At 32.0% G+C, this 24,979-nt stretch overlaps 1 protein-coding gene across 3 annotated transcripts in view; it reads right to left on the bottom strand.

The window, feature by feature from the left end:
- The window catches only part of LOC136988075 (tau-tubulin kinase homolog Asator-like), a 70,503-nt gene that overhangs the window by 28,575 nt on the left and 16,949 nt on the right, over positions 1-24,979 (bottom strand). For all 3 annotated transcript variants that reach the window (XM_067285876.1, XM_067285878.1, XM_067285877.1), the window contains exon 2: positions 5,401-5,521. In XM_067285876.1, coding sequence (XP_067141977.1) covers positions 5,401-5,457 — 57 coding nt within the window. In that variant the 5' untranslated portion in view covers positions 5,458-5,521. The remainder of the gene's footprint in view (positions 1-5,400; positions 5,522-24,979) is intronic.

Raw genomic sequence — 24,979 nt, 5'->3', positions numbered from 1 at the left:
GCAATCTGAGTATTTTGTATCAATTAATATTCAAACAATATCCATTCATTTATTTTATTTTTCATTTAAAATTAATTCAGTTAAAATGTTGAAATTTACATTACAGACAGAAATCAAATTTAAAGCAGTTTTTGATTTAGAGAGAGAATTATAAAGACCATTAGTCAATAGATGATATTTGGCATTATAATTGTAAGTTTCAGCAATTTAACTTTGTTAAAACTGAGGAGTAGAAGAGATACATCCAAACTGTACCATCATCACACACATTTTGCTGCAGATAACCCACAGATTATCTTTGTTTGAAAACCAATTTGAAAACAGACATGGAGTTTTCAATTACAAACTTGTCAAATAGTTTTTTATTTTGCCTAAACTTTCGACGAACCTATAGTTGTCGTCATCAGGTGGATACGGAAATTTACTAAAAATAAACGGAAATAATCCAATGAAGAACAGAATGCTTAAAATTCAAATTAAAACTTGTCAAAACCGTTAAGAACACACAACAAATATTCAAATGTGTTCAAAATTGAACGAGCAGTAAGCTCTGTGATATGCGAAGAGGTGCATGTGTGGATCCAGGCTCACGCTATACATATACTAGAAGATGCTAATAGTTGCTTAATCACTTGTACAGCATGACCCATACACTGGGCATGTCAAGAGTAGAAGTGCTGCATGTATCCAAGGTGGTAGTAAGAGGAGATTCCCATAAAAAAATGAGTTTCTGATTTTTACAGCTCTTGAGCATAATTGATTGGGACCATAGTAGGTTATAACCTTGCTCAAATACCTTTTTCGTAAGTTCTGTAGTGTGCCTACCCCTCACAACATTCTCTTGGTGTTCCGCAAGGCGGCTAGCAAGCATTCTAGCAGTGGCCCCGATATACCTTGTGTTTACTCCCGTTGCAAGATTCCCCAGTGGAACCGCATAGACCCCCAAGATATGCTTCGCATATCACACACAGAGCTTACTGCTCATTCAATTTTGAACACATTTGAATATTTGTTACGTGTTCTTAACGGTTTTGACAAAAGTTTTAATTTGAATTTTAAGTGTTCTGTTCTTCATTAGATTATTTCTGTTTATTTTTAGTAAATTTCCGTATTTGCCTGACGATGACGACTATAGGTTCGTCAAGTGCTTGTGACAAAAAAAAAACGTACATATAATGCCAATCTCAGTGTTTTCTCCATTTTATCATATTTTTGTCTTTTCATAAATGTAGAAAACTTTTGGATTAATTTATTAGAAAGAATAAAAACTGTTTTATTGCAGTTACAAACCATGTAAAACATCAGTTCTCTAATAAATCAGTTTTAACTGCTTTCTTTACATTTAATTGGGATTCAGAAGATTTTAATTAATTTATGATTTACAATGTTAAATTCTTTCTTCTTTAATTATCTGACTTGTTAATTTATAATTTTTTTAAAAATGCAATAATTTAAGTATAAATATTTATTAAGAAAAAGTGAGTTTTGACTACATAATCTGTATACTTTTTGAAACTGAAATAAAATTCAAGTACTAGTGTAACTTTTTCCTTTTGAAGAAAAAAGCATAACCAAAAATATATAGTCATTTTGAATTATCATAATTTAATCGTTTAATTAATAATCATAATGTAAAATTATTTTAATTAATCTCGAATGATTTCAGTTGCTTCAGTTGATATCTATTATTGGGTTGTTCGAAAAGTTTGTAGTGATTTTTAAGAAAAATAAAAGAAACTGTTTTAATACTAAAAATATACTTTTATTCCATTATGTATGCGCCATTGTTTTTAATGACGTGTTGCCATCTATGGGGCAGCTTCATAATACCCTCTTCGTAGAACTTTCCAGTTTTTCCCCTCGAAAAACTGATCCACGTGGTTTTTGCAAGCTTCCAAAGTATCAAAGTTTTTATCACGAAGGGGATTTTGTAGAGAACGGAACAAATGGTAGTCCGACGGGGCAAGGTCGGGTGAGTAAGGGGGATGGGGTAAAACATCCCAGCCTAGTTCCAATAATTTTTGGCGTGTTCGTAAAGACGTGTGAGGTCTGGCATTATCTTGGTGAAACACAATGCCTTTTCTATTGGCCAGTTCCGGACGTTTTTCTTTAATTGCCATGTTCAGCTTATCCAATTGGAAACAATACTTATCAGAATCAATTGTTTGATTCTGTGGAAGCAGCTCGTAGTACAGGATTCCTTTCCAATCCCACCAGACAGTGAGCATGACCTTCTTTGGATGAAGATCGGCCTTTGGAGTTTTTAATGGTGATTCATTTTTCTTACCCCATGATCGTTTTCGGTTGATGTTGTTATAAATGATCCACTTTTCATCACCTGTCACTAAACGCTTCAGAAAAGGGTCATTTTCATTTCATCTTTCAAGAGAATCACAAATGGAGATGCGATCCAGTAAGTTTTTTTTCCGTTAAGTCGTGAGGTATCCAAATGTCATAACGATTCACGTATCCGAGCTTCTTTAGATGTTGAAATACAGTACTGTTTGATGACTTCACTATGTCTGCAATCTCTCGAGTTGTGTAATGAGGGTTTTCATCCAATAATGCTTTGATCTGGTCATCTTCAATAACAGGAGGTCTTCCTGAGCGAGGAGCATCTTCAAGGCTGAAATTACCCGTTTTAAATTTTGCAAACCACTTTTGAACAGTTGATTCTGATACAGCACTCCCACCATAAACATCACATATCTTTTTTGCTGTTTGTACAGCATTTTTGCCTTTACGAAAAAAGAAAAGAAACAAGTGTCGATAATGCATGTTGTTTGCATCCATTTTTGCAATGAGACAAATTAAACGCTATTTGAATAATCTTAACGGTTTTTTTGTAACGGATACGTCTCAAGGTCATTTATCGTAATATTCACTGATTTGTACAATTCTAATCATTTTTGCGTCAATCGGTATCTCAACTGTCAGCTATCAAAAATCACTATGAACTTTCCGAACAACTCAATAATATAAAATTAATCAATTAATTTAAAATATTTCTAAAAATCTAACATTTAAATGATTTTTTGAAAGATTAATAGATTAATTGATTTTAAATGGCTCTACTGACAACTCCATTTGTATCTAGGACTGGCAAAAGCTTGGTATGGAACCCAGGGGTAGTGGACCATTTTTACTTTTCTTTTTGAAAAAATGAAATATGTAAAGAATGCTTCTTTATTAATAAATAGCAGTCTTAAAGGTTTATGTTCTTGGCTCTCACTATTTCCTTAAAATTATCTCTAAGATGTTCATTGTAGGGGCCTGTAGGATGTGTTCCCAATTGGCATAATGGTTTGTAGAGGTATACTTCCTAATTAATCTCTGGACAATTTTCAGAGGGTATCCATGCTGGTATCCATATTCTAGGGCAGGGATGATAAACCTTTTTGAGTCTGCGTGCCACATAGTAAGTGTATTAAGCATACTTATGTTTAAAAATGTTTATGCGTGCAGAAGTTTCAGACTTGGAGTAATTATATTTAAATTTGGCCAAATGGCCAAGTGGTCGAAGTGGTAGCATATCGCTCTTGTGGACCCGAGACCAAATCCGAACAGATTGAAAAAGCCCCAGAAAATTTTCAGGTGGTGATCCGTTCCTCACCACCCAGCTGTCCCATTGTGGGCTTGTGGATAAAAAAGCCTCTTAGTGCCCACAGGGCAAAAAGAGTTTTAAAAAACTATATTTAAATAGATAAAATAATATGCTGTAATTAGAGTAAATGTAAAGAAGCTGATTGAAGATGATGATAAACCGAAATCGTATAATACATTATGTGCCGGATGATTTCTCCGACGTGCCACTTTGGGCACACGTGTCATAGGTTCGCCTACCTGTTCTAGGGTATCCATCCTGGATAACTAAACTAGTTATCCAGCATGGATACAGGTTAATAATATAATCCAATTCCTTCATCCTGTCATTACTGTTGGAATGTTTTGATTGTTTTGTAAACTCATTGTACAGGAAAAGCTCTCCCATCAGTATTTTCTGTGAATATTTTGCTCTGTATGTATTGCTTTTGTAGATTTTGTTTAAAATTAAGTTTGTGGTGCAGCATTCATGGGCCCCATGAGACGAGGTTGCTCTTCTCTTTTACCTGTCCTATCCTTCTTATTTCTCCTTCCCTCCAACTCCTTCCCAACACCTTTTCCTCTCCCTTCCTTTTCTGGTTTCTGGGCTATAGCAACGAGTGCGACCCATAACCAACTTCAAATGTCAAATGTCATTACTGTTGAAAGAGTGAGTGAATGTCTTCTTGATCAGGACTTTAAATGCTGAAATTTTGAGAGTACAGATCACATGAAACTGCAGGAATAAATAATTGGTTATAAGATGGTTTCTGATAAACAGAGAGATAAATATTGCAGTCATGGATGGTGAAGTAAAATGTCCAGTAAAATGAGCTGTAGTATAATGTTCTTGTTCAATATAGAGATGAAGGCAATAAGGGTTGTTATTTACAGCTGTTAAAAACTGTTGCAGATTCAGTTTGATGCCAAATTATGATAATATCAATACACCTGTCATATAGTGCAATGTTTATTTCAAACAATGGAAAGATGTTTTCTAATTGTTATGTAATAAGTTCACAAAGGCTGCCTGATATAGGGCTTCCCATTGGTACACTTCTGCCTTTCTCCTTCATACTGTAAAAACAAACTCAAAAACTGGAAAATGTGTTTGAAGGAACATGCAGTCTTAAAGATTTTTTTTTTGTTTTAGTAAAAAGAATATTAATTTATAGGACTAAGAACCACTATGGATCCCTCAGTTTTTTCTATGCCAGGAAAAAAATTCCCTGCTCCACACTTAATAGCCCTGTTCATATCTTATATCCATTCATAAGTTTTTGTGTCATTTGAATGTCTTATAACAACATTGATTGGCATTTCTAATAGAGTAAACCATTCTAAAAATTTCATTTTTATAATGCAGGGATGCAAACCTTTTTGAGTCCATGTACCATATTGTAAGCATACTTAGCTTTAAAGATGTTAATGCGTGTTAATGTAATGCGTGTAAGCATACTTAGCTTTAAAGATGTTAATGCCAATGTCTTAGACTTCGAACAATGATATTTAAAGAAATTAAACGAATACGCTTTAATTTGAATAAATGTAAAATATCTGATTGAAAAAAAATGATGATCAGAAGATAAACAGAAAGGATGATTGAAAAAGACAGAAATCATATGATACATTACATGCCAGATGATTTCTCTTACGTGCCACTTTGGGCACGCGTGCCATAGGTTCACCATCCCTGTTATAATGGTTTACTCTATAATAGTTCTGATTTTTTTTTTTTTAATGAATTATTTCAGAATAATCTTTATACTATAAAAACTTTATTTTTAAAACACAACAGAGTTAATGAAAAATTCATACCACTTTCCATCTTTCCTTCACAACATGACCTGGTTGTAAAAGATCTTCTGTGGTCATAGTGATGTGAAAACTAAAGAAGTCACTGATATCTTCACAGGAGTCATGTCCATTCTTACTATATCTAAAATAAAATTAGTTAAAGATATTTAGTTTGGCTAACTGCTAAAAATAAATATTTAAATAAAACAAATTTAAGTAAACAAAACTAATACATTTAAATATTTTGTTAATTCTAAAGCTGAAACTATCTTCTAAATACTAAAATTTACACCTTCCTCTTACTTTCCAGCATTCATTGATTAAAATCAAACATTTGTGGCTACCTTCACTGGCTCGAGTCAGGTTAAGCAGATTCAATGTCAAATGTCTATAGCAGGTTCAAAGTTCGAAATAATACCGTTTTTCTTTGACGCAATTGTCTTGAATTAAAATATACTACATTTACATAAAGATTAATATAGTTTTAACAAATTAAATGAATAATTATGGATAAAAATATTAAAATGCCTAATAAATAATGTAAGTAAAAAACTAAAAAATAATTTAATTTTTCACTTACATTATTTATTAGAAGCATTTTAATATTTTTATCCATAATTATTTATTTAATTTGTAATCATGTAATCAGACAGAGATCTAACAGGACATCAATGCAGTCAAAGGGACGATCTATCCTGTTGTCATATAAAGGTATTGAGTAAATGCCCAGAAGAGTAGTTTCATCTGCAAGATCTTTAAGTTACTCAGGAATGATTATCACTTTAATCCAGTTTTTTTGTTACTGGATTAAGATGTATTTTGAGTTAATTATAGTAGTACATCCAGTTTTTTGCAGTAATTTAATTTATTCATTTATGTTTAATAAATTAATTTTTAAAATTAAGTTTAATTTTGATCTTTAAATTTCAAAAATGGAAGGATGATGTATGTACTCTTGATTAAAATGAACAGGAGGCAGCACAATTGAGTTCTAATTATCAAGAGAATTTTAAATTGATTAAATAGGAATCAAATGGGGATTAGTATCCAATTCAAATTAAGAGGAAATTTAATTTACACAAGGTCAAATTAACAAGAGTCTACTTTAGTAAATAATATCAATAATAAGACTTACATCAACAAACATTTTTTTACATTTAGCTTTATATTATTATTAAGTTGTTGCTATTTATTAGTAACTTATTACCTAATTTAATTACTTTAAAACATTTGTATACTTTTGAAAAAATATCTGTTCGTATTAAATAGTCTAAAATATTCACTATTCATCACCAAATACTTGTGTTGTACAAATGCACACCACAATTCTGCTGACACTGCTATGCAATAATGCACCTCAAAACATTGCTTGGTTGGTTGGATTTCAGGTTTTGTGGTACAATGGCCTAGGTAGACCAAAAAGTGCCAGTTAGGTTGCTGTATAACTTCTTGAGTTTTCTGACATGTCATAGTTGTTCTGTTTTATGTCCTCTAGTTCTGTATATAAGTTTATTGCCTTTAGATACACCTGTAGTGCTCTGCCAGTTATTGGTTGTTCGGTTTTGTATGGGTATATATTGTATATAACTTTGCGTTACTTTTATTGTATCGGGTTATTATTATTGCCTTATTATTGTATCGAGCTTTCCCTTCATTGTTGTTTCATTGTTCGTTGATGACATGTAACCCCTATTCGAACCACTTTTGAGAGGTGCATGCAAAAAGGGCCTTTGGATTGGTTGCTAAAAGATCATGTGAGAGAAGGCAATAGGACTGTATAAATAGAAGGTCCAGGCATGGAAGAGCACTTTTCTCCCCTATTTTTTGGAGGTCTAACTTCGTCCGCCTCGGCTGGATCGGTGTCGTCGAGGGACATAAAGTGAGCACGTGCGCGAGAATCGGAAAGTTTCTGGGAACAAAGGAGAATAGAAGAGAATCGAACTCCATCGCACCTGTATGAGAAAACAACGAAGTGAAGAGAATTAATACAGAAGTAGGAAGGTCTGAGGTATCGTCTTGAACAAATATTTTTTTTTCTCCATGCGGGATAATTGTCGGTTAGACGTCATTGTAGGTACGGAGTTACCGCGAGTTCAATGCTTCTAAGGAACCTTTGTTAGTGTAGAGATTGTGTGAAAACCGTTACATGTTAACGTAAGGACAAGGAGAGTGAAGGTACTGTACGCGTGCTAATTGTACTCTAGACACATGAGGGTGTAAAGGAATTCGTGTACAAGTTTTTTCAGTTTTCCGTGCTGGTGTTAAATATAAATAAATACGTTTTCTGTATGCCGACTCCTTTCTTTTTGTAGACCAGTAGACCTCAGCCTAGCTTTAAGGTCTCAACACACCATTAGATAGGTTAAATTTGTTTGTTCTCATCTAGTATATTACATAGAGCCTGGTCGTTTGAAGATATTTCTCGTTAAAGGTATATTCTATGGCTGTTTTGTACTGGGGGAATATTAGTAATATATGTCAGGTGGTAAGTGGGAGTGGCAAGTTGAACACATTGCTTAGGTATTCCTTGTATATAGTCTGTATATATAGTATATAGTCTGTTTTTGTGTCTTTGTGTATGTTGAAGAACCATGAAGATTACAAACAGCTCTGCAGTATAGACTGTTGTTTCTGCAGGAAGCCCTGCAACGAAGGCAGCCTCAATGCAGACAAAATCTGCTCCTACTGTTGTTGATTTTGAATCATCTGTATATATGGTATTGTATGACTATATTGAGATTTCTGTTTCCCAACAACTATTTAAAGGTTGGGAAACAGAATTTGGAGTAGTTGCTTTTGGGTAGTGCTGTAAGTCAAAATGAATATCTGTGGCTGGATAGAGCCATAATGGGTGTTGAGAGTCAACGGATTTGGAAATATTGCTTATATGCTTAAAGTGTCTACTAAAGCACATAGCTGTTTAGATCTGACAGAGTATCATTTTTTATTTAATCCTTAACACTTTTGCAATTGCAATTCATTTGATTTTTTTGACCTTGTACAGTAGTTGGATTTTTTAAAATTTAAATAACAAATTTGAATAAAAATGATCTGTCTTTTGACTTTAAAGAAAACATATGCAGGCTTCATTCAATTCATATTTTCTTTCTTCACAAAAGTATGACTTTGGTCAGGCTCACATGGAGCAGCAAAATAATGCAGGATGGGATCTGACACATCTGGGGCAGCCCATTTCCAAAAAATCATGTGGTTTTGTTTTTTTGGAATGTTCACTCTGTATATATTACATATGTATAATATACAGAGTGGGGCAGAAAAGTCACACTCCGTAAAAAATCACATCATCTGTAACTGTTACTACAAAAGATATTTGTTGGAAGATGTGAGCTCATATTGAAATAGCATTTTACAGAATTAAGTGTGGAAAACATCTCCCATGTGGTGTACGTTATCAGTGACGCATTTCTGGGGGCAAATTTTGGCAACTTCCACGCAAATAGCTTCCTTCAGTTCTTGCAAAGAATGGGCTTATGCTTATATGACTGTTTCCTCAATCGTACACAAATACACGGTGTTCTATCGTCCATGGCTCCATGCCTTCAACTGAAAAGACTATGCTAAGATCTCACTACTCTCACACTACCTGTCACACATCTGTCACTCCATTCTGGTAGTGAGTTCTAGCCATTTCAAAAACATCCATTCTTTCTGCCCCACCCTGTATATCACCCAAAATTTGGTATATATTTCTGGACCAAAGTCTGTTGCTAGTATGATGCTGCATAAGTTGGAATGAATTGATAAATGTTAAGCTATCTGAGAAGTTAGAGTTGCCTCCTGGACTTGCCAGGCGACTCCCAAAATTTGACAAAAGTTTTTAACTTTCTAGAAACTCCTATTCTAATTAAATGCTAAGTAAATTGGCCTAAAGGTAGGTGTTGTTAATTTAATAGGTGTTAATATAAAGGTATTAATTTAATTATAATTACAAGGCCTATTCTTTTCATATTTACTCCACATGGTAATCAACTTTTGAATTGTATATATTGTAGTCCTTGCCACTATTTAAGCAATGGTTTGTAAGAAGTCATAAAAATTTCATAAAAAGTTTTGAAATATGTTTCAATGTTAGCATACAAATTGCAAAGTTATTAAGTCCCATGTCAAAAACTTTTGGAAGACTTGTAGTATTTTCAACCAGCATACATTCTCATGTGCAACTGGACATAAAATGCGTAATGGAAATTTTGAATTGTGCATTAGAAATTCCATATTTATGCAGTAATTCATTCTCCGATTCAGAGTTTATTTAAATATTTCTCTCTTCTGGTTATGTTATAGTTAAAATATTTACCTAAACTACACAATGTAAGGTGAAACCTGTCCAAAATGGAACTTGAATAAGAAGGAAGTCAGCATAAATGAAAAAAACCTTTGAAATGGAGAAATTGTGTGTTAAAAAACCTGTTCAGAACAGAAACCTGGCAAACCAGAAAAAGTGTTCAGTACTGCGTGATTCCAATTTACACAGGTTTTACTGTCTATTTTATTTGGTTCATGGAAAAAGAACTTTGAAAGGAATGTTGCTAAGATTTACCATTTGTATTGAATATGTACAATAGATATTTTTTTATGCAGCTGGAATATCAGAATCATCATTTAAACTATAATGAGTCAGTCTTATTTTCATTTCTGTATCAAATTGTATGCTTGTACAGAAAATGAATTCAAGTGTATACATAACAAATAGTGTGTGTTTTCTTCAATGATAAAAAGTGAGCTTTGTAGTGTGACATACAGCTTATGCACACCCCATGTCATTCTCTGATAGTGCACCTACATTAATTACAGCAAAAAAAAAAACAATAACATTTGCTAAAAGTAAAATTTTATTACAAACTGGAAATGAATTATACTTGTGCAAAATACACTTAGACACATGTATATTTTCAACATTGCAACAGGAACCAGAGTTATGCCTGTTGTTTTAGCCACTGTTTATTGAGTTTTAGCAATGTAAAGAAGTGCTTCCTCACAAAATTCATATTTAAATATGAAAAATCTTGTTCAATTTGAGTCTAATCAAATCAGCCTGAAAAGATAGTTTTAAACTATCGAAAGTACAGTACTTGCAACTTGGAATAAAATGTTGGTTTTAATACCGCAAGACAGAGCATGTTACTTTTAAACAGTATACTGGATAAACATTTGGTGTAAAATGCATTTAATCTTCTTATGTCATGAATTTTGTGAGGAAGCACTTCTTTGTATTGTTAAAACTCAATGAACAGTGGCTAAAACAATGGGTACAGCTCCAATTCTTTCTGCAATGCCAAAAATATGCCTAAATTTTATTACAAATGCATGAAAATGGTATTCAATGAAAGCAAATTTCTAAGAAAATTTCTATGAGTTTGGATTGCATATTGATTATGAATAATTGACTTATGACAATAAAAACTGGTTGTTGTTGACAAAAAATAATGCACAGAAACCAAACACATATTTTAGAAAATACCCTATTATAGTATGACAGGACATTAGAAGACAAGCTATATAAATCATCAACAACCATAAATCAACTTGTGTTTTGCAATTGTAATCTTCAAAACCACTAGAAAGTTTTACTGTAATTTTCATTAAATTCCAAAATGTTTCTTCTAATATTTTCTATGACAAATGCTAACATGAAATCTATGTCAGAATTGATAAATTGTTTCCTCTAATAACAAAATATGGCTTATTCTATTTTCTGAAAAGACTGCCAGTAATAGTGCAATCCTTCCTCACTTTTTTGAAATCGTGGCTTAATTTTGCAATTTGTATGCTATTCAAGAAATGTTTTGAAAAGTGTGAACTATTTCTTTTGAAATTTACATGACTTCTTACAATCCATTGCTTAAATAATGGCAAGAACTGTAAAACAGACTATAGTGCAGAGGGTGCCACAGCATGACCTCTGACCTACACATTTTTTCAAGAGATAAGGAGACATTGCAAGTCAAACATTTATATTGACATTGGTCTTGTCCAACAAACTCACCAGTTCATCAGTCCTAGTAGATATTGGTAGTCAGTTAAAAATAAAGGGTTAAGTTATTATTTGAGCTGTTGTCTTAACTCTAGTCTTACTATTGGGACAAAGCCACACAGACACATGGTCAAGGTCATGTTGAGAGCTAGATAAGGTAGGACAAAGTTCCATTACTCCATTTTGCATAGATACATACTTCATTACAAGCACCTTGATGCCATAAAACTAAAGAATAGGCAACAGCATTTTGATATTAGAATAAAGAATGTCAAACCTCCCAAAATTTTTTACTTTGGAGGATAGAACAAAAAACACCTAGAATCAACTCTGGAAGTGACAAGCTTGGGCAAAATTGTTAGTACAGTTAAGGATGCTGCTGTGAAGTCTGCACCCAGATTCATTTATCCTAGTTATTTATGGTGTATTTTTTGTTTTGTTTTGATTCAAGTACCTTTTTTTGATGTTTAATGGAATAACTTATTTCTATCTATCTTGAGGAAACCGTGTTTTGTATTTTCTTTTCGTTTCTTTTCTTTCGAAGACACAATGTAGTGACGTAAACTTAAACACTGGGCGAATTTTTCATCCTTTTTATTCGGTTTATCCCAACCGAATAAAAAAGATGAAAAATTCGCCCAGTGTTTAAGTTTACGTCACTACATTGTGTCTTCGAAAGAAAAGAAACGAAAAGAAAATACAAAACACAGTTTCCTCAAGATAGAACTAAATTATTATTATCGAAACGGCGAATATCATCACCTAAGAGAAGAACATGGCCCAATATCAAGACAACAAATACCGACAAAGGATACAAGGTGAGATAGATAAGATATTGACAGACCTACAAACCAACCGAATAAAAAGGATGAAAAATTCGCCCAGTGTTTAAGTTTACGTCACTACATTGTGTCTTCGAAAGAAAAGAAACGAAAAGGAATAACTTATTCTTTGAAAGCATTAAAAAGGCTGCTCAACACTACCAAAGTAAGTGTAACATTAGACTTAATCATAAAACATTAACATAAATAAAGTTTCTGTAAGGTTTACGTAAACATAGATAAGCTTGGAAGTTTGCAAACTTTAGAAACTCCAAGTTTTTATGCTTTTTATGTGATTTAAAATAAGATACAATTGTAGAGGGTTATGAAATTTCCACTGATGAATTATTTTTTGGTTCAATGGATAAATACCTCCAACTGTTGCTTGCACTTTTAAGTTTTTCAATGCAAAACACCTAGCATGTATGCTTCGGCATTATTTATATCCATAAACTGCACAGCTATATCATTAGTTGTCATTTAAAATCCATCTGTTCTATTGTTGACCACTATATCAAAATAATATTAAATTATATCTGAATTTTATTTTTTTAAAGTATGCTAGGAATTTGACTGCCTGCATCTAAGCGTGCACTTGCACTTCACACCTGCCAGAATGGCTCTGCATACAAATACAAACAAACAACAATACAAATCATATATACAAATAAAAATAACTTTATCGTCAGATGTATACATAATTCAAAAACTGTACTTCAAAAAGCAAATACTTCCATTCTTGAAATTCATAAATGTTGGGATTATAATTCAATAAAAGAAGGAATTGAAGTTCATACAACTACTAATAAAAATTACAAAAGCTCATATACTGCTTATCATAATCATCCAACGATTGCCTAAATATTCGGGCTGTAATATGGCTATAATTATAGCCATATTACAACCCGAATATTTAGGCGATCGTTGGATGATTATATTAACTCGTCGGGCTTTGAGATGTGTATTATATGTATACTGCTTAACAATTTCACCTAACTCTAAACTTAATATCTCACATAACCGACAAGCTTTATGTCAAGTATTTTTGTTGTACGTTACCTTAGTTTCCAGCACTTATGTATACGAGACCAAAATAACTGAATATCTTCAAAACGCTGCATTGGGTCGACACTTGATGTTCATTTGACCGAGTAGGTAGATTTCTAGAAGCGTAGGCCTAATGATACAGAATTTAACACAAATTCCAAATTACATACCAGTACATTATATGTTCCAGAAATGATGTCAGGATTAGCAAATCATTGTCATTCCCAGTGTAAGAATAGACAATAGATTTGTACATCTAAATGTGCACTTTCTTAATATAAACTTTACAGCAATAATGTGGACAAGGGAGTTAAGTTAAAAACAGATAAAACCAATTAACTTTATGCTGATGTTTATAATGATAGAATTCTTTACGTTTAATCTCTTATGTGAGAATTGTTTTTCAACTTAATCCACTTTTTATATTCTTATTCAAGTTATATAAACATCTCAAAGCCCTGTAATGTAACTAGTAACACATCCATATGATAAGTGGCATTTGAGGGTTTGAGTCCCGCTCCGGGCCAATTCTTTTCTTCCAGAATATTCTAAATTATTTAATAAATATTAATTTAAATATAATTATTAAATTTAATAAGAGATGGCATCTAATGTCTACCTCTAGTACCAAATTACTCAGAATTTCATTATTAGTAGTAGTGACAAAGTAACCTGATTTAAATCCAGTAATCATTTGGTTTTTTACTCTTGTTTATTTTACATACTTTTTTCTTAATTATCTGAAGTTATACACAATCACTGAAAACTGGTTATACTTAATAAATAAAAGGTGAAATAAACCAATATTCAGCACAAAAATGTAAGACAGCTAATGTTTTCATTCATTTTAAGTGGACATCTTCAAGCTGACTACTACATCTGTTAAAACAACAGAGACTGCTATACATGCATTAAGAGGGATCTGAAAATAGTTGTTAAACATAGTTGAAAATGTATAGAACTCTAAATTTTATGTCAATTGTAAATGCTTTTATATCTATTAGAAACTACTAAGCAAATTTCTTATAAAAGCAAACATAAACAATTATATTTTGGCAATTGACAGCATCCATGCAACTCTTGATAAGTGATATGAAGCAGAGAAGTTCACTTTCTTTCCTTTCACTCCCTCTCATGGCTAGACTCCCACAAGTTCTTGTATCAGTTTGCATTATATTGATTATGATTGTATACTGTGTAAAGAAGATAGAGATGATATACATGGATAAGTCTGTGGTGTTTCTTTTTCATTAATTCTATTGAGTTCACAATGCTTTTAGACAGATAAAATTGGATTGATCAGATAAACTTCATAACAACTGTAACTCAATACTAAAGAAAATTAAGTTTCAGTAATTAAATGTTATTGAATTGATTAAATGTTAATCACATTTTGATGTATTTGTAATTTTAGTGATTATAAATGATACTTTCCCTAACCCTTTTTCAAAATATTACTTTTAAATTGATTTAAAACTTTCAATTTTAAAAAAATATCACAAAATATTTTAATCAAACAAATGAATTTTTAAATGCAATTAAATTGGACATTGTACAAAATAAAAAATAAGTATAAAAAAAGCATTAGAATAAAACAAAATGCATCTATAAATATCAGAGAGATAACATCTAGTTAGTTAAAATTATATTTAAATTTTTTTGATAACTGTGGGGAAGTACTCGATCTTTAGAGTATTCCCCGTGCAGGAACAAAACAAAAAGAAACTTCAAAGAAATAAATCACACGCTCTATGACTCCAATGCAAGGAACTTAAAGTTTATTTTAGTCCTTCCAATCACTACTCTGTCCCTTCGCTATAACAGACACTAAAACAAAAGAAACAACACACACAAAAAAAACAATCTCGCGACTCTATCGTCTACACGTCCTCTCTCCATTTTTTCTTCCGAAAAAAGTCCCTCTTCTTCCGTTGAGCATGCGCGATCCTCCTCTTTCTCTCCTTTTTTGATCTGGGTTTTTTATCATTGTCATCGAAAACGCGGCCCATCCTTTCTTTACCCTGCAGCCCACCCAAGGATCACGCAATAGAACACGTGATCTTTGGACCACATATCTCCCCTTCTCCCATTAACTTTTACAACAGGAAGCTTTTACGCTATGAGGGCCTGTCCCTCCTTTACACCGTGAACCACCCAAAGGGTTGGTTACGAGCCGGTTAGGCAACAGAACACGTGGTCTTCAGACCACATAACTACATTAATTAAATTAACATAGTTACCAAAATATTTTTTTGAATATCTATTATCACTCACTCTAACACACTGCTGTAAATCACAATCAATTAAGGTGGCCCAATTTTTGGACCTCCAGAGTGGAATGCTCGGTTAATGCGCAATGCCAAAATACCAAGTAACCTCGTGACATTGACTATTCTGACTAAAGTGACCACCTCTAAAGCTCTGTAAATCTGAAGACTATTTTAGTCACACAACCACTAAATGTGCTGTACTGATCCCTTGACCGTAGCCATGGTACATAGTCACATGACAAGCAGCTTTGTCCCAATCTTCATTGAATGAGGCCAGGTAAGCCTGAATATATAAACAGAGATGTACAAATGCATTAGAGGAGGTAATTTAACAAATTCAAACATACTAAATCAAATTTGTATTCATGCATTAATCCTCATAAGTACTGTACATGTATAAGCAGAAAAAATAGTAGCAGCATATTTGAAAATTTGGTTATTTTATTTTTTAATGCTTAAAAATCTGCACAATCCAGAAAAATTATCATAAGATTTGAACTGGAAACGAGGTTCAAAAATCTGAAGAGGTAGATCCTGGTCAAACCCAGAGAGGTGGTCATCTAATTCTGGCACCCACAGTGATGTTAGACAAGCTTATTGTCACCATAATGTTTATTCCAACTAATAACTATTCCGCTTACGTATTAACCATTCTAAAAACTATGACTATTACATCGAGACAATTGTTTATTTTCCATTATTGAATAATCTTTTTTTGTTATAATACCTTGGGTAATAAGTTGAACTTACTCACACTACAAGATCAAAACATTTAATTGAGAACAAGTAATGGACAGAGAATATGCCTCCAAATCAAACTACCCATAATAATTTCCCAGATTTGAATCTAGATTCTCTATGATAATAGAATGGTATATTAGCAAATGACCAGTCAGTTGATATCAACATAAAAAGAATTCGTTACTTTCATATGTTTTTAACTATAAATAAAATACAAGATGTCTAAACTATACATTGCAGAAAAAACTACAAATATATAAATGCAAAAATAAAAATTTATTATAAAAGATATTTTTGAAATCATTGGTTTAGAAATTTTGATGTATTACATTAGTTTATATAAAGTCTGAATATATTTGAATCATAGGATAGATTCGTTAATACAACGAAATATCAAAGATCGGAAAACGGCACTTTTTAATCTTCGACGTGTTGGTTTTTAAACTTCAACAGCTTAAAACTTGCAACAAATTTAAAATATTGAATAACAAAGCAGAATTATAGTTCAAGTTCTTTCATATATATAAACCAAAATTGGGCTAAAATATTTCTGGACCATAATTATGCTATTTTCCAATTAAATTAGCATTGTCAATCTTCAGGCCAATTGCAATATCATAATCTTGTATTAATATTAATTAATACTAATTAATATTAGTATAAGTAAAAATTATCTAGTATTAATAATTAGAAATTAATTTTAAATTCGTTTAATTTATAAAAAGCTGAAAAAAGAATGTGTAAGTAGATGCAAATCTGCAACTACAGCAAGTCAGACAAATACAGTACATTTTCAATTGTCCCATCCAAATCTCTGATCAAGTTTTGACCCACATATATATAAATTTAGAGTTAAAATATGGCCACAGTAATCAAATTCTTGGTTCGGTTTTCTATTACATAAAAATTTTGTTACAAAACACTGTTTCGACGGTTCACTAACACAATGACACTTTTTTTTTATCGTCATCAATCTCGAATAAGCAGAAAATGCAAACAACAGCTTCGGTCTGACTCGACAATCCCCACTAAAATTCGACATATACAAATAGCCGTGCTTCGAATTGCATTCAAACTACAAACAATGCTTCGACACATTCCGCTGCCAGATCAGATTTATGATAAAATTATATGATATTTATTTTATAATACAGATGTCTCTTGTGGTCAGTATTGTATATTTTCAGCTAAATTATTTTTGTTACTTACAATAATTATTATTTTAATTTGATGGAAAGGTCTAAGCTTGATATTTTTGAGACAAGACAAATGTAATATACAATAAAAGAATAAATAATTTGTCTTAATTCAAAAGAAAAGTTAAAATAATGTTATTTGGAAGAAAGACTTTCTGTTAGCTTTACTTTAACAGCAGACACATTGATATGTGCCAGAGAGAGTGACATCGACAGTTATAAATGGGAAGGGAAGATTTAACTTTTCCCTACATCATTCAATCTTATGATTTCCTTGTTTCATTTTTAATATATTAGGTTATTTAGAGCCAAAAAATTTCAGTATGGTTATAATCTATATCATTTAATAAAATATTAATTGGATATTTTGTTGTTAGTTAATTTATTAATTTCAGTGAAAGGTTAATTATAAGATTTTTGAAGCTAGTAAATAAATAAATGTATCAATTAATTAAATCTCTTAACGATTTCTTTTAATTTTCTTTACTTTTATCTCAAAAAAAAATTTTTTGAAAGTTAAGAACATATTTCATTCAGAAAGTAGGTTATCTAACAATTCTAGATTCATGGAAAATCCAATGATAAAAATTATAAAAACAAAAATTCATGTAACTTACTGTTTAATCCTTATTTTCTTAAAATGTTTTTATTCAATTCTAACATTTACTGCAAGTATATAAAAATAACAGATCAATAATGAACTAAATATGTTAAATAAAACATATACAGGTTCCCTGCCATCTGAAAGTAGAATGTTCCTAAAAAACCTTTTGTAGGGTTGACGACAGGGTGCAAAAATGTCAAGAGGGTCGAGCAATCGCGAAGGGTCGTATGTGGGCGATCGGCACCGAGACAGACTCTACGGTTACAAGAAACTGCTTATTTGACACGACAACACTGTAAAAGGTTTTTGTCTGTGACTTTGTGTTACTCACTGCAGTGTTAATAGTAGAAGACATTTATTGTGTCATGAAAGAACCTTACAAGATTTCCACGATCTTGGAAGTTCTACGTCTGCAGCGGCTCTGGGTCTTCCTCTCCCTTCCAAGATAGTCCCATTTTGAAGGAGTGTCCCTGGGTCGCAAATGGCCAGTTCCCTCGACAACTCCAGGACAATGCGGTCGACTTCTGTTGATGGAAAGATGTCGATCCGAGATCGAGAGATGGAGACAAAGATGGCATGAGACACACACACACACACACACACAACAATAGATCCTTCACTTGGAACTTTCGGAAGAAGCCCTCGCATTCTTGAATTTTCAGGTTTTATCCGATTTCCTCCGATTGGTCTCTCCTTGTCACCTGGTGACAATTTGAAGCCTTTTGGGAGTGCTGGAGAGGTCAAAATCAAAGTTTAATTCGATTCCCATCCGGAGATAGTCGATCTTCATTTTTCCATTGTTCTATTGTTTAAAAGTTTGGGTCGTTTTCATTAAGAAAAACTATTTCTAACTTCTATTTTTTTCTCAAAAGAAAGATAATTTTGTCCTTAAAAATAAATTTTCTTTTGAGAAAAAAATAGAAGTTAGAAATAGTTTTTCTTAATGAAAACGACCCAAACTTTTAAACAATAGAACAATGGAAAAATGAAGATCGACTATCTCCGGATGGGAATCGAATTAAACTTTGATTTTGACCTCTCCAGCACTCCCAAAAGGCTTCAAATTGTCACCAGGTGACAAGGAGAGACCAATCGGAGGAAATCGGATAAAACCTGAAAATTCAAGAATGCGAGGGCTTCTTCCGAAAGTTCCAAGTGAGGGATCTATTTTGTGTGTGTGTGTGTGTGTGTGTGTGTGTGTGTCTCATGCCATCTTTGTCTCCATCTCTCGATCTCGGATCGACATCTTTCCATCAACAGAAGTCGACCGCATTGTCCTGGAGTTGTCCAGGGAACTGGCCATTTGTGACCCAGGGACAGAAATGGCCAGTTCCCGATTTTAACGCAAATTTCAATGAGGGTTCGGACCTGTCCAGAGCCTCACACTTTTATAAGCTGAAATAGTATAAAGTGCAGAAACAATTATCATTAATTTATACGAAAAAATTTTTGAGTATTTTCAGACCCAAAATTAACTTACCAAGTCATACCAATATGTCCTAAAGTACAAAAAGCCATTTGGCTTTTTGTACTTTAGGACACATTTTATAATATATGCATAAAATAAATTGAGATAAAGCATTGATGCTGATAGATATAATTCAAAACTATGGAAGTTTGATTTACTTGAAATCAAAATTGAGAAAAAGACTGATCAAATGCTACATCTGGAGTGTTTTCCTCTTTGGTGCTGAAACTTGGACCTTGAGACAATACAACATTAAAAAAACAGAAGCTCTGGAGACGTGGCCATAAAGAAGAATAGAGAAAGTCTGATGGAATGATATGGTAAGAAATGAGAAAGTCCTTAAAAGAGTGAATGAAAAAAGGAGTATATTAGACACAATAAAGAGGTGAAAACTAATTTGATGGGACGTGTGATTTGGGATGAAGGCTCATAGAATGACGTTATGGAAGAAACGGTTGCAGGCAGGAAGAAACAAGGGAGAAGGAGAATTAAAATGGTGGATGACTTAAAAGAGGGTAATTATATGCTACAGACAAGAGCACAGGATAGAATAGCATGGAAAAAGAGGTGGTGCTCACTAGACCTGTTATAACTAGTAAAAAACTAAGGAAGATTTGAAGATTTGATGCTGAGATGTCAAATATAGTTCCCAGGGAAAGAGTTTTGAGATAGCTCCTACTGCTTGAGGGCACAGTCTCTAAAATGGTTCTCTAAAACGCAAAACAAATGCTAAATGTTATTTGTGTGGTAGCTATGGATTGGCATCTAATAGGGACTGCCAGGCCAGCGATAGACTCAGCTCCTCCTTTCGGTTAATGCACGTGGCTACCTTGCTGGCTTTATAGATGGCTACGGTTTCTAGCCACTTAAGACAGTCTTGGTAGGGTGTGTTGACAATGACTGCAGCTTTATCAAACTACGCCTCGACATCGGGATCGGACGCATACATGGCGTTCCTTAAATACTCGTAAAAGGGAACACCGAGCGGATATCCGGCATGGGCAGCTCACTACTGCCCTTGCTACATGAAGAATGTTTCTTTGTTAATAAACGAGTCTTAAATATTAATTCATACACCTCTATGTTCTTATTTTCTATTTGTTATATATTTTGTCTATGAGGACTTAGCCTATTAATAGGACTTATTGCACTGGTGTTTTGGCTTTCGCAATCGAGGAAAACCTTATTCAGAGAAAACAAACAGTCTTCATTGATCACCTTTTATTATACCTGTATACACTTTACACACTTTCTTTGTGTTTCGGACCTTCAGGTCCCTCCTCAGCAGGTTTACGAAAACATGGTGCTAAAATAAATTTATAAAAATTAAAATAATATATAACAAATTTTTCCGACAATAATACATAACTTACAATTTCCTTTTTATCAATTACTTCAATGATATGTATAAAACCTATCAAAGTAATATGATAGTTAAAGGAATTCCTATCAAATAGTTAAAGGAATTCTTCTGTGTATTTACTTACATATTTACATACTTACACAGTCTTAAATATTTTACTTTTGTTAGTAAAAATAACATTACTTTATAGCAATAGGAATTATTACTGGCACCAAAGTCTTTAGGCAAAGGAAAAAATCCTCAGTTCCCCCTCTTGATGACTCTGAATATATACTTGAAAATCACATTTTTTTATCCATTAAAAAACTTTATTGCATAATAACAAATATTAAGTTTGATTTTTTGCCAAAAATGTGAATAAGATTATTATTTTTAACTGCTAGAGTTAGTTTGCCTAGATCTGTCTTCATTAAATTACTATTTTTAAAATTAACTGTACATTAAGCATCTGTACAGTAGCTGTTTGAACATGCTTTGTTAATTAATATTACATTCATACATTATACTATATTATACTTTTGCAATTCTTTGACTCTTATGTAAAAGAAAGACATCAACTTACATGAGCATAAATAAGTTTGACAGCTTTCTTTATATGAATCAAGCTAATAAATACATGAAATTTTTTAAAATTAATATTCAGCTCAATCATCTCATACTAAAAACAGAGTTAGTCTCAAAGTAATTCATATGGGACTGTTGAACTGAAAATCCATATTCGGGGTTTAGTATATGAAAAAACGTTTGGTGATAATTATTTGATTGATAAAAAGAAATCTTTGAATGTTTCTTCTAATTCTATTTCTAAATGGAGTTGGAAGAAGCAATGAAATTATTTCAAATTTTCAATTGTATAAACAGCAGCTGTTAAATTTTAAAGAGATGAATAATAAGGTAATCCTGTAATTTAAGGTAAATGTCCTATTCTGAAGTTGGTGTAGTGTACTTTTGGGATTCTTTCCAAATTGGAGAAAAAAGAGCAATAATATAATTGTTTAACTGTTATAAAGGAATACAGTAATATCTTTAGATTTACAATTACAGTTCAAGAATTGACTTTTAGAAAGCTGTACTCTTGACTGTAATATTTGGATTTCTGGCTCAATAAATTTTCAATGAAATTCAAATAGAATTGTATGAATCTGCATGTAAGTTTGATAGGCCTATTACAGTAATATAGTTTGATATTTTTGACTATTACTCTGAATCTAGAGAACAGATTATTTATTAATTAAAAGTTCTATTATTAATGACTACTAATATACTGCAAAGTTAAATTTGGGATTTAAAAATTAAATCCTGAGTTTCAATAAAACTGGTATTTGCAGCACTGAGCAATCTCTATACACTCATAATACCAATGACTTTACATAATTGTAGTGTTAATATTTATGAATAGGAAAAGGTATTCATCTTTCAAATCATCAAAAATCATAAAACTCCATTAACTTGCCACTGGTTATATGTGACTATAGAGCCAGTAAGCTGTTGTAGGTGCCATGGGTTTACAGGAATTTTGAAACAATGTTCCTCCATAGTTGACAATCAGAAGCTGATATTTTTGCTTCTTTTTGGGTATATTACATTGTCTTCCAGTCATCAGATTTTCTGTTCAAAGTAGCTTCCAGACCCGGAGTGCAAGTTACTCACGTGCCGCTCCGGTGGAAAATATTTACATAACACAGAGGAATTTGAAATGTATATGCATTGTATCTGAGAGATTTCGAAAACCATACCTAGCACAGTAAATCGCTTATTGCTTTTTAATTTGTATCCAAGTTTCTCATTTTTAATATTAAATTAAAAATGAGAAAATCAAATGTAAATTGTTGTGTTTGGAAATTATCTATTAAGGTTGCATTACCTCAATTATTTAAAGAAAATTATCCTGAAACAAAAGTAATCATTGACTGTACAGAAATTAAAATTGAGAAGCCATCATCAGTTCAACATCAAATTCAGTTTTATTCCTACTATAAATCTGCTTATACTATAAAATATTTAATTGGAATTGCCCCATCAAAATATAAATTTTCTTCCTAGTGAGTATGGAAGAAGTACAGATTTGTTTATAACAAATGATTGTGGTATTCTGCAAAAACTGGAGGAGAGAGATATTGTTATAGCTGATAGAGAGTTTCCTCAAATTAAATTGGGTGTCAAAAATAAATATTCTATTTTAATTATGCCTCCTTTCTCAAAACCAAATCAAAAGCAGTTTAGTGATAATGAATACAAAAATTGCTCATGTAAGAATTCATGTTGAGAGAGTTATTGGTAGAATTAAAATTTTTGAAATATTGAACCACAGATTATTTTATCTATATATGGAAGAAGTGAAATGGGTAATGTTTGTTTGTGCAGTATTAGTAAATTTGCAGCCTCCAATTATGAGTGAATTTTTTTTTTTATTGTGAAAACACAAACTATTTACTTAAATACTATTTACAATTGCAGGTAAATAATAACTAAAATAAAACATTTGCATCTTCTCTAATAGTAAACAAATGAACATCTCATCTTTTTCCACTTTCAGAATTACATTTTGTACATCACTATAGATAAATAAGAAAACTGAATATTTGTTACATATAAAGCTAATTGGATTTGTGTATAATACATGCTATTCTCCTCTTTTAAATAAAGTTTAGAATTTTTAAACTCTAAATATTTTACAAATACCTTATTTGTCTTAAAATCAACAATTTTTTTTAATCTTTACATGTGTAAGGACATTTAATTTTGAGTAAGCTTATTTTATCTCCTCCTTTGCATATACCATCAGGGCTTACGCAAATCCAGGGAGCTTCACTACAAATGATAACTCCTGCGTCGATTATTCTAATATTTTTTTAAGCGAAAATGAATTTTTTGCATTTTCTCCAATTTAATTCCACGATCAGTTGCAATTGTTTCTTTGAATGTATTATTTAAAAATCTAAAAGCCAATTTTTCAAAATTGCTTTTTCTTCGTTTTATCGAACGAGCCATAGAGCTGCTTAATCTGTATCGTTTGTAAATGAACCAGTCTGGACATGTGTTTGTTTTCTTGTGAGATATGCTATTTAAGTAATTTTTGGAAGTATGATAATCACATTATAAAATTTTAACAAATTTCTGAAATGATAAAACTATAAAAACTTAATCCATTTAAAAATGTTATCTTTGTAGGTAGTTTTTCAACAATTTTATAACAATTATTCATATGTTTACTTTCAAATAATGGTCTAATTAAAGATTTTAAATATAAGTCCTCACATTGTTCATGAACTGTGTTGATTAAATCAGATAGCAGCACTTAATATTGTGCATCTTCGTCGAATTCGGCTCTCAACATTGAAGAAAGAGCACAATTAACGTTTTACTCTTTGATATAATAAAAATGATGGTGCATTTGATGATAACGATGCTGATATTTTTACCCTTTTTGGAATTACACAATTACTAAGGCGACATCCACCTGATGTGTATATCTTCTTATGTTGTGGAATTCCCTATTGCTGTTTTCTACTGGTAACACTTTCATCTTTATAATTATTTAATGTAAAAATTGTTGCTACTACATGTTTGCATTGACCAAGTGACCCTCGCACTTATACATTGCTGTAACTATTTTTCTATCTGCTGATAACTGAAAATTAATTTGTATTAAATATAATTCGCAAAACGTAAATGAAATATTTTTATTAAAGAAAACTTCAACAGTATATAGCTTAATAAAAGCAGCTATACACAATGTTGTTTTGTTGTCATGCAAATCATCCTGTTTGTTTATTGCAGAGAGGTTATGTTGACATCTAAAATTATTTAAAAGTGCAAATTAGCAATTTCTACGTAAAAATTGCCTTAATACAAATATAATATGACTTCTGATTAATTTTCATTTGGAGTAGGCAGCTAGTTGTAACTGTACTTCCTCCATTGTTTTTATTTCTTTAATTGCAGCTATATGCTTAGCCTTTGCCAGTAAGATTCCTTTCTTCCATCTCAAAGGTGTAAAAAAAAAAAAAAATCTGTCAGTATGGACTGGTTGAAAACCACATATTAAAATTATGGTATATCAGGCATTATTGACTAAAAGAGAAAAATTATACTCCA

The sequence above is a fragment of the Centruroides vittatus genome, unplaced genomic scaffold, assembly GCF_030686945.1.
Source record: "Centruroides vittatus isolate TY-2023 unplaced genomic scaffold, ASM3068694v2 scaffold_3046, whole genome shotgun sequence".
NCBI lineage: Eukaryota > Metazoa > Arthropoda > Arachnida > Scorpiones > Buthidae > Centruroides > Centruroides vittatus.
The sequence above is the reverse complement of the archived record's forward strand: the minus strand, read 5'-3'. Positions and strand labels throughout refer to the sequence as shown.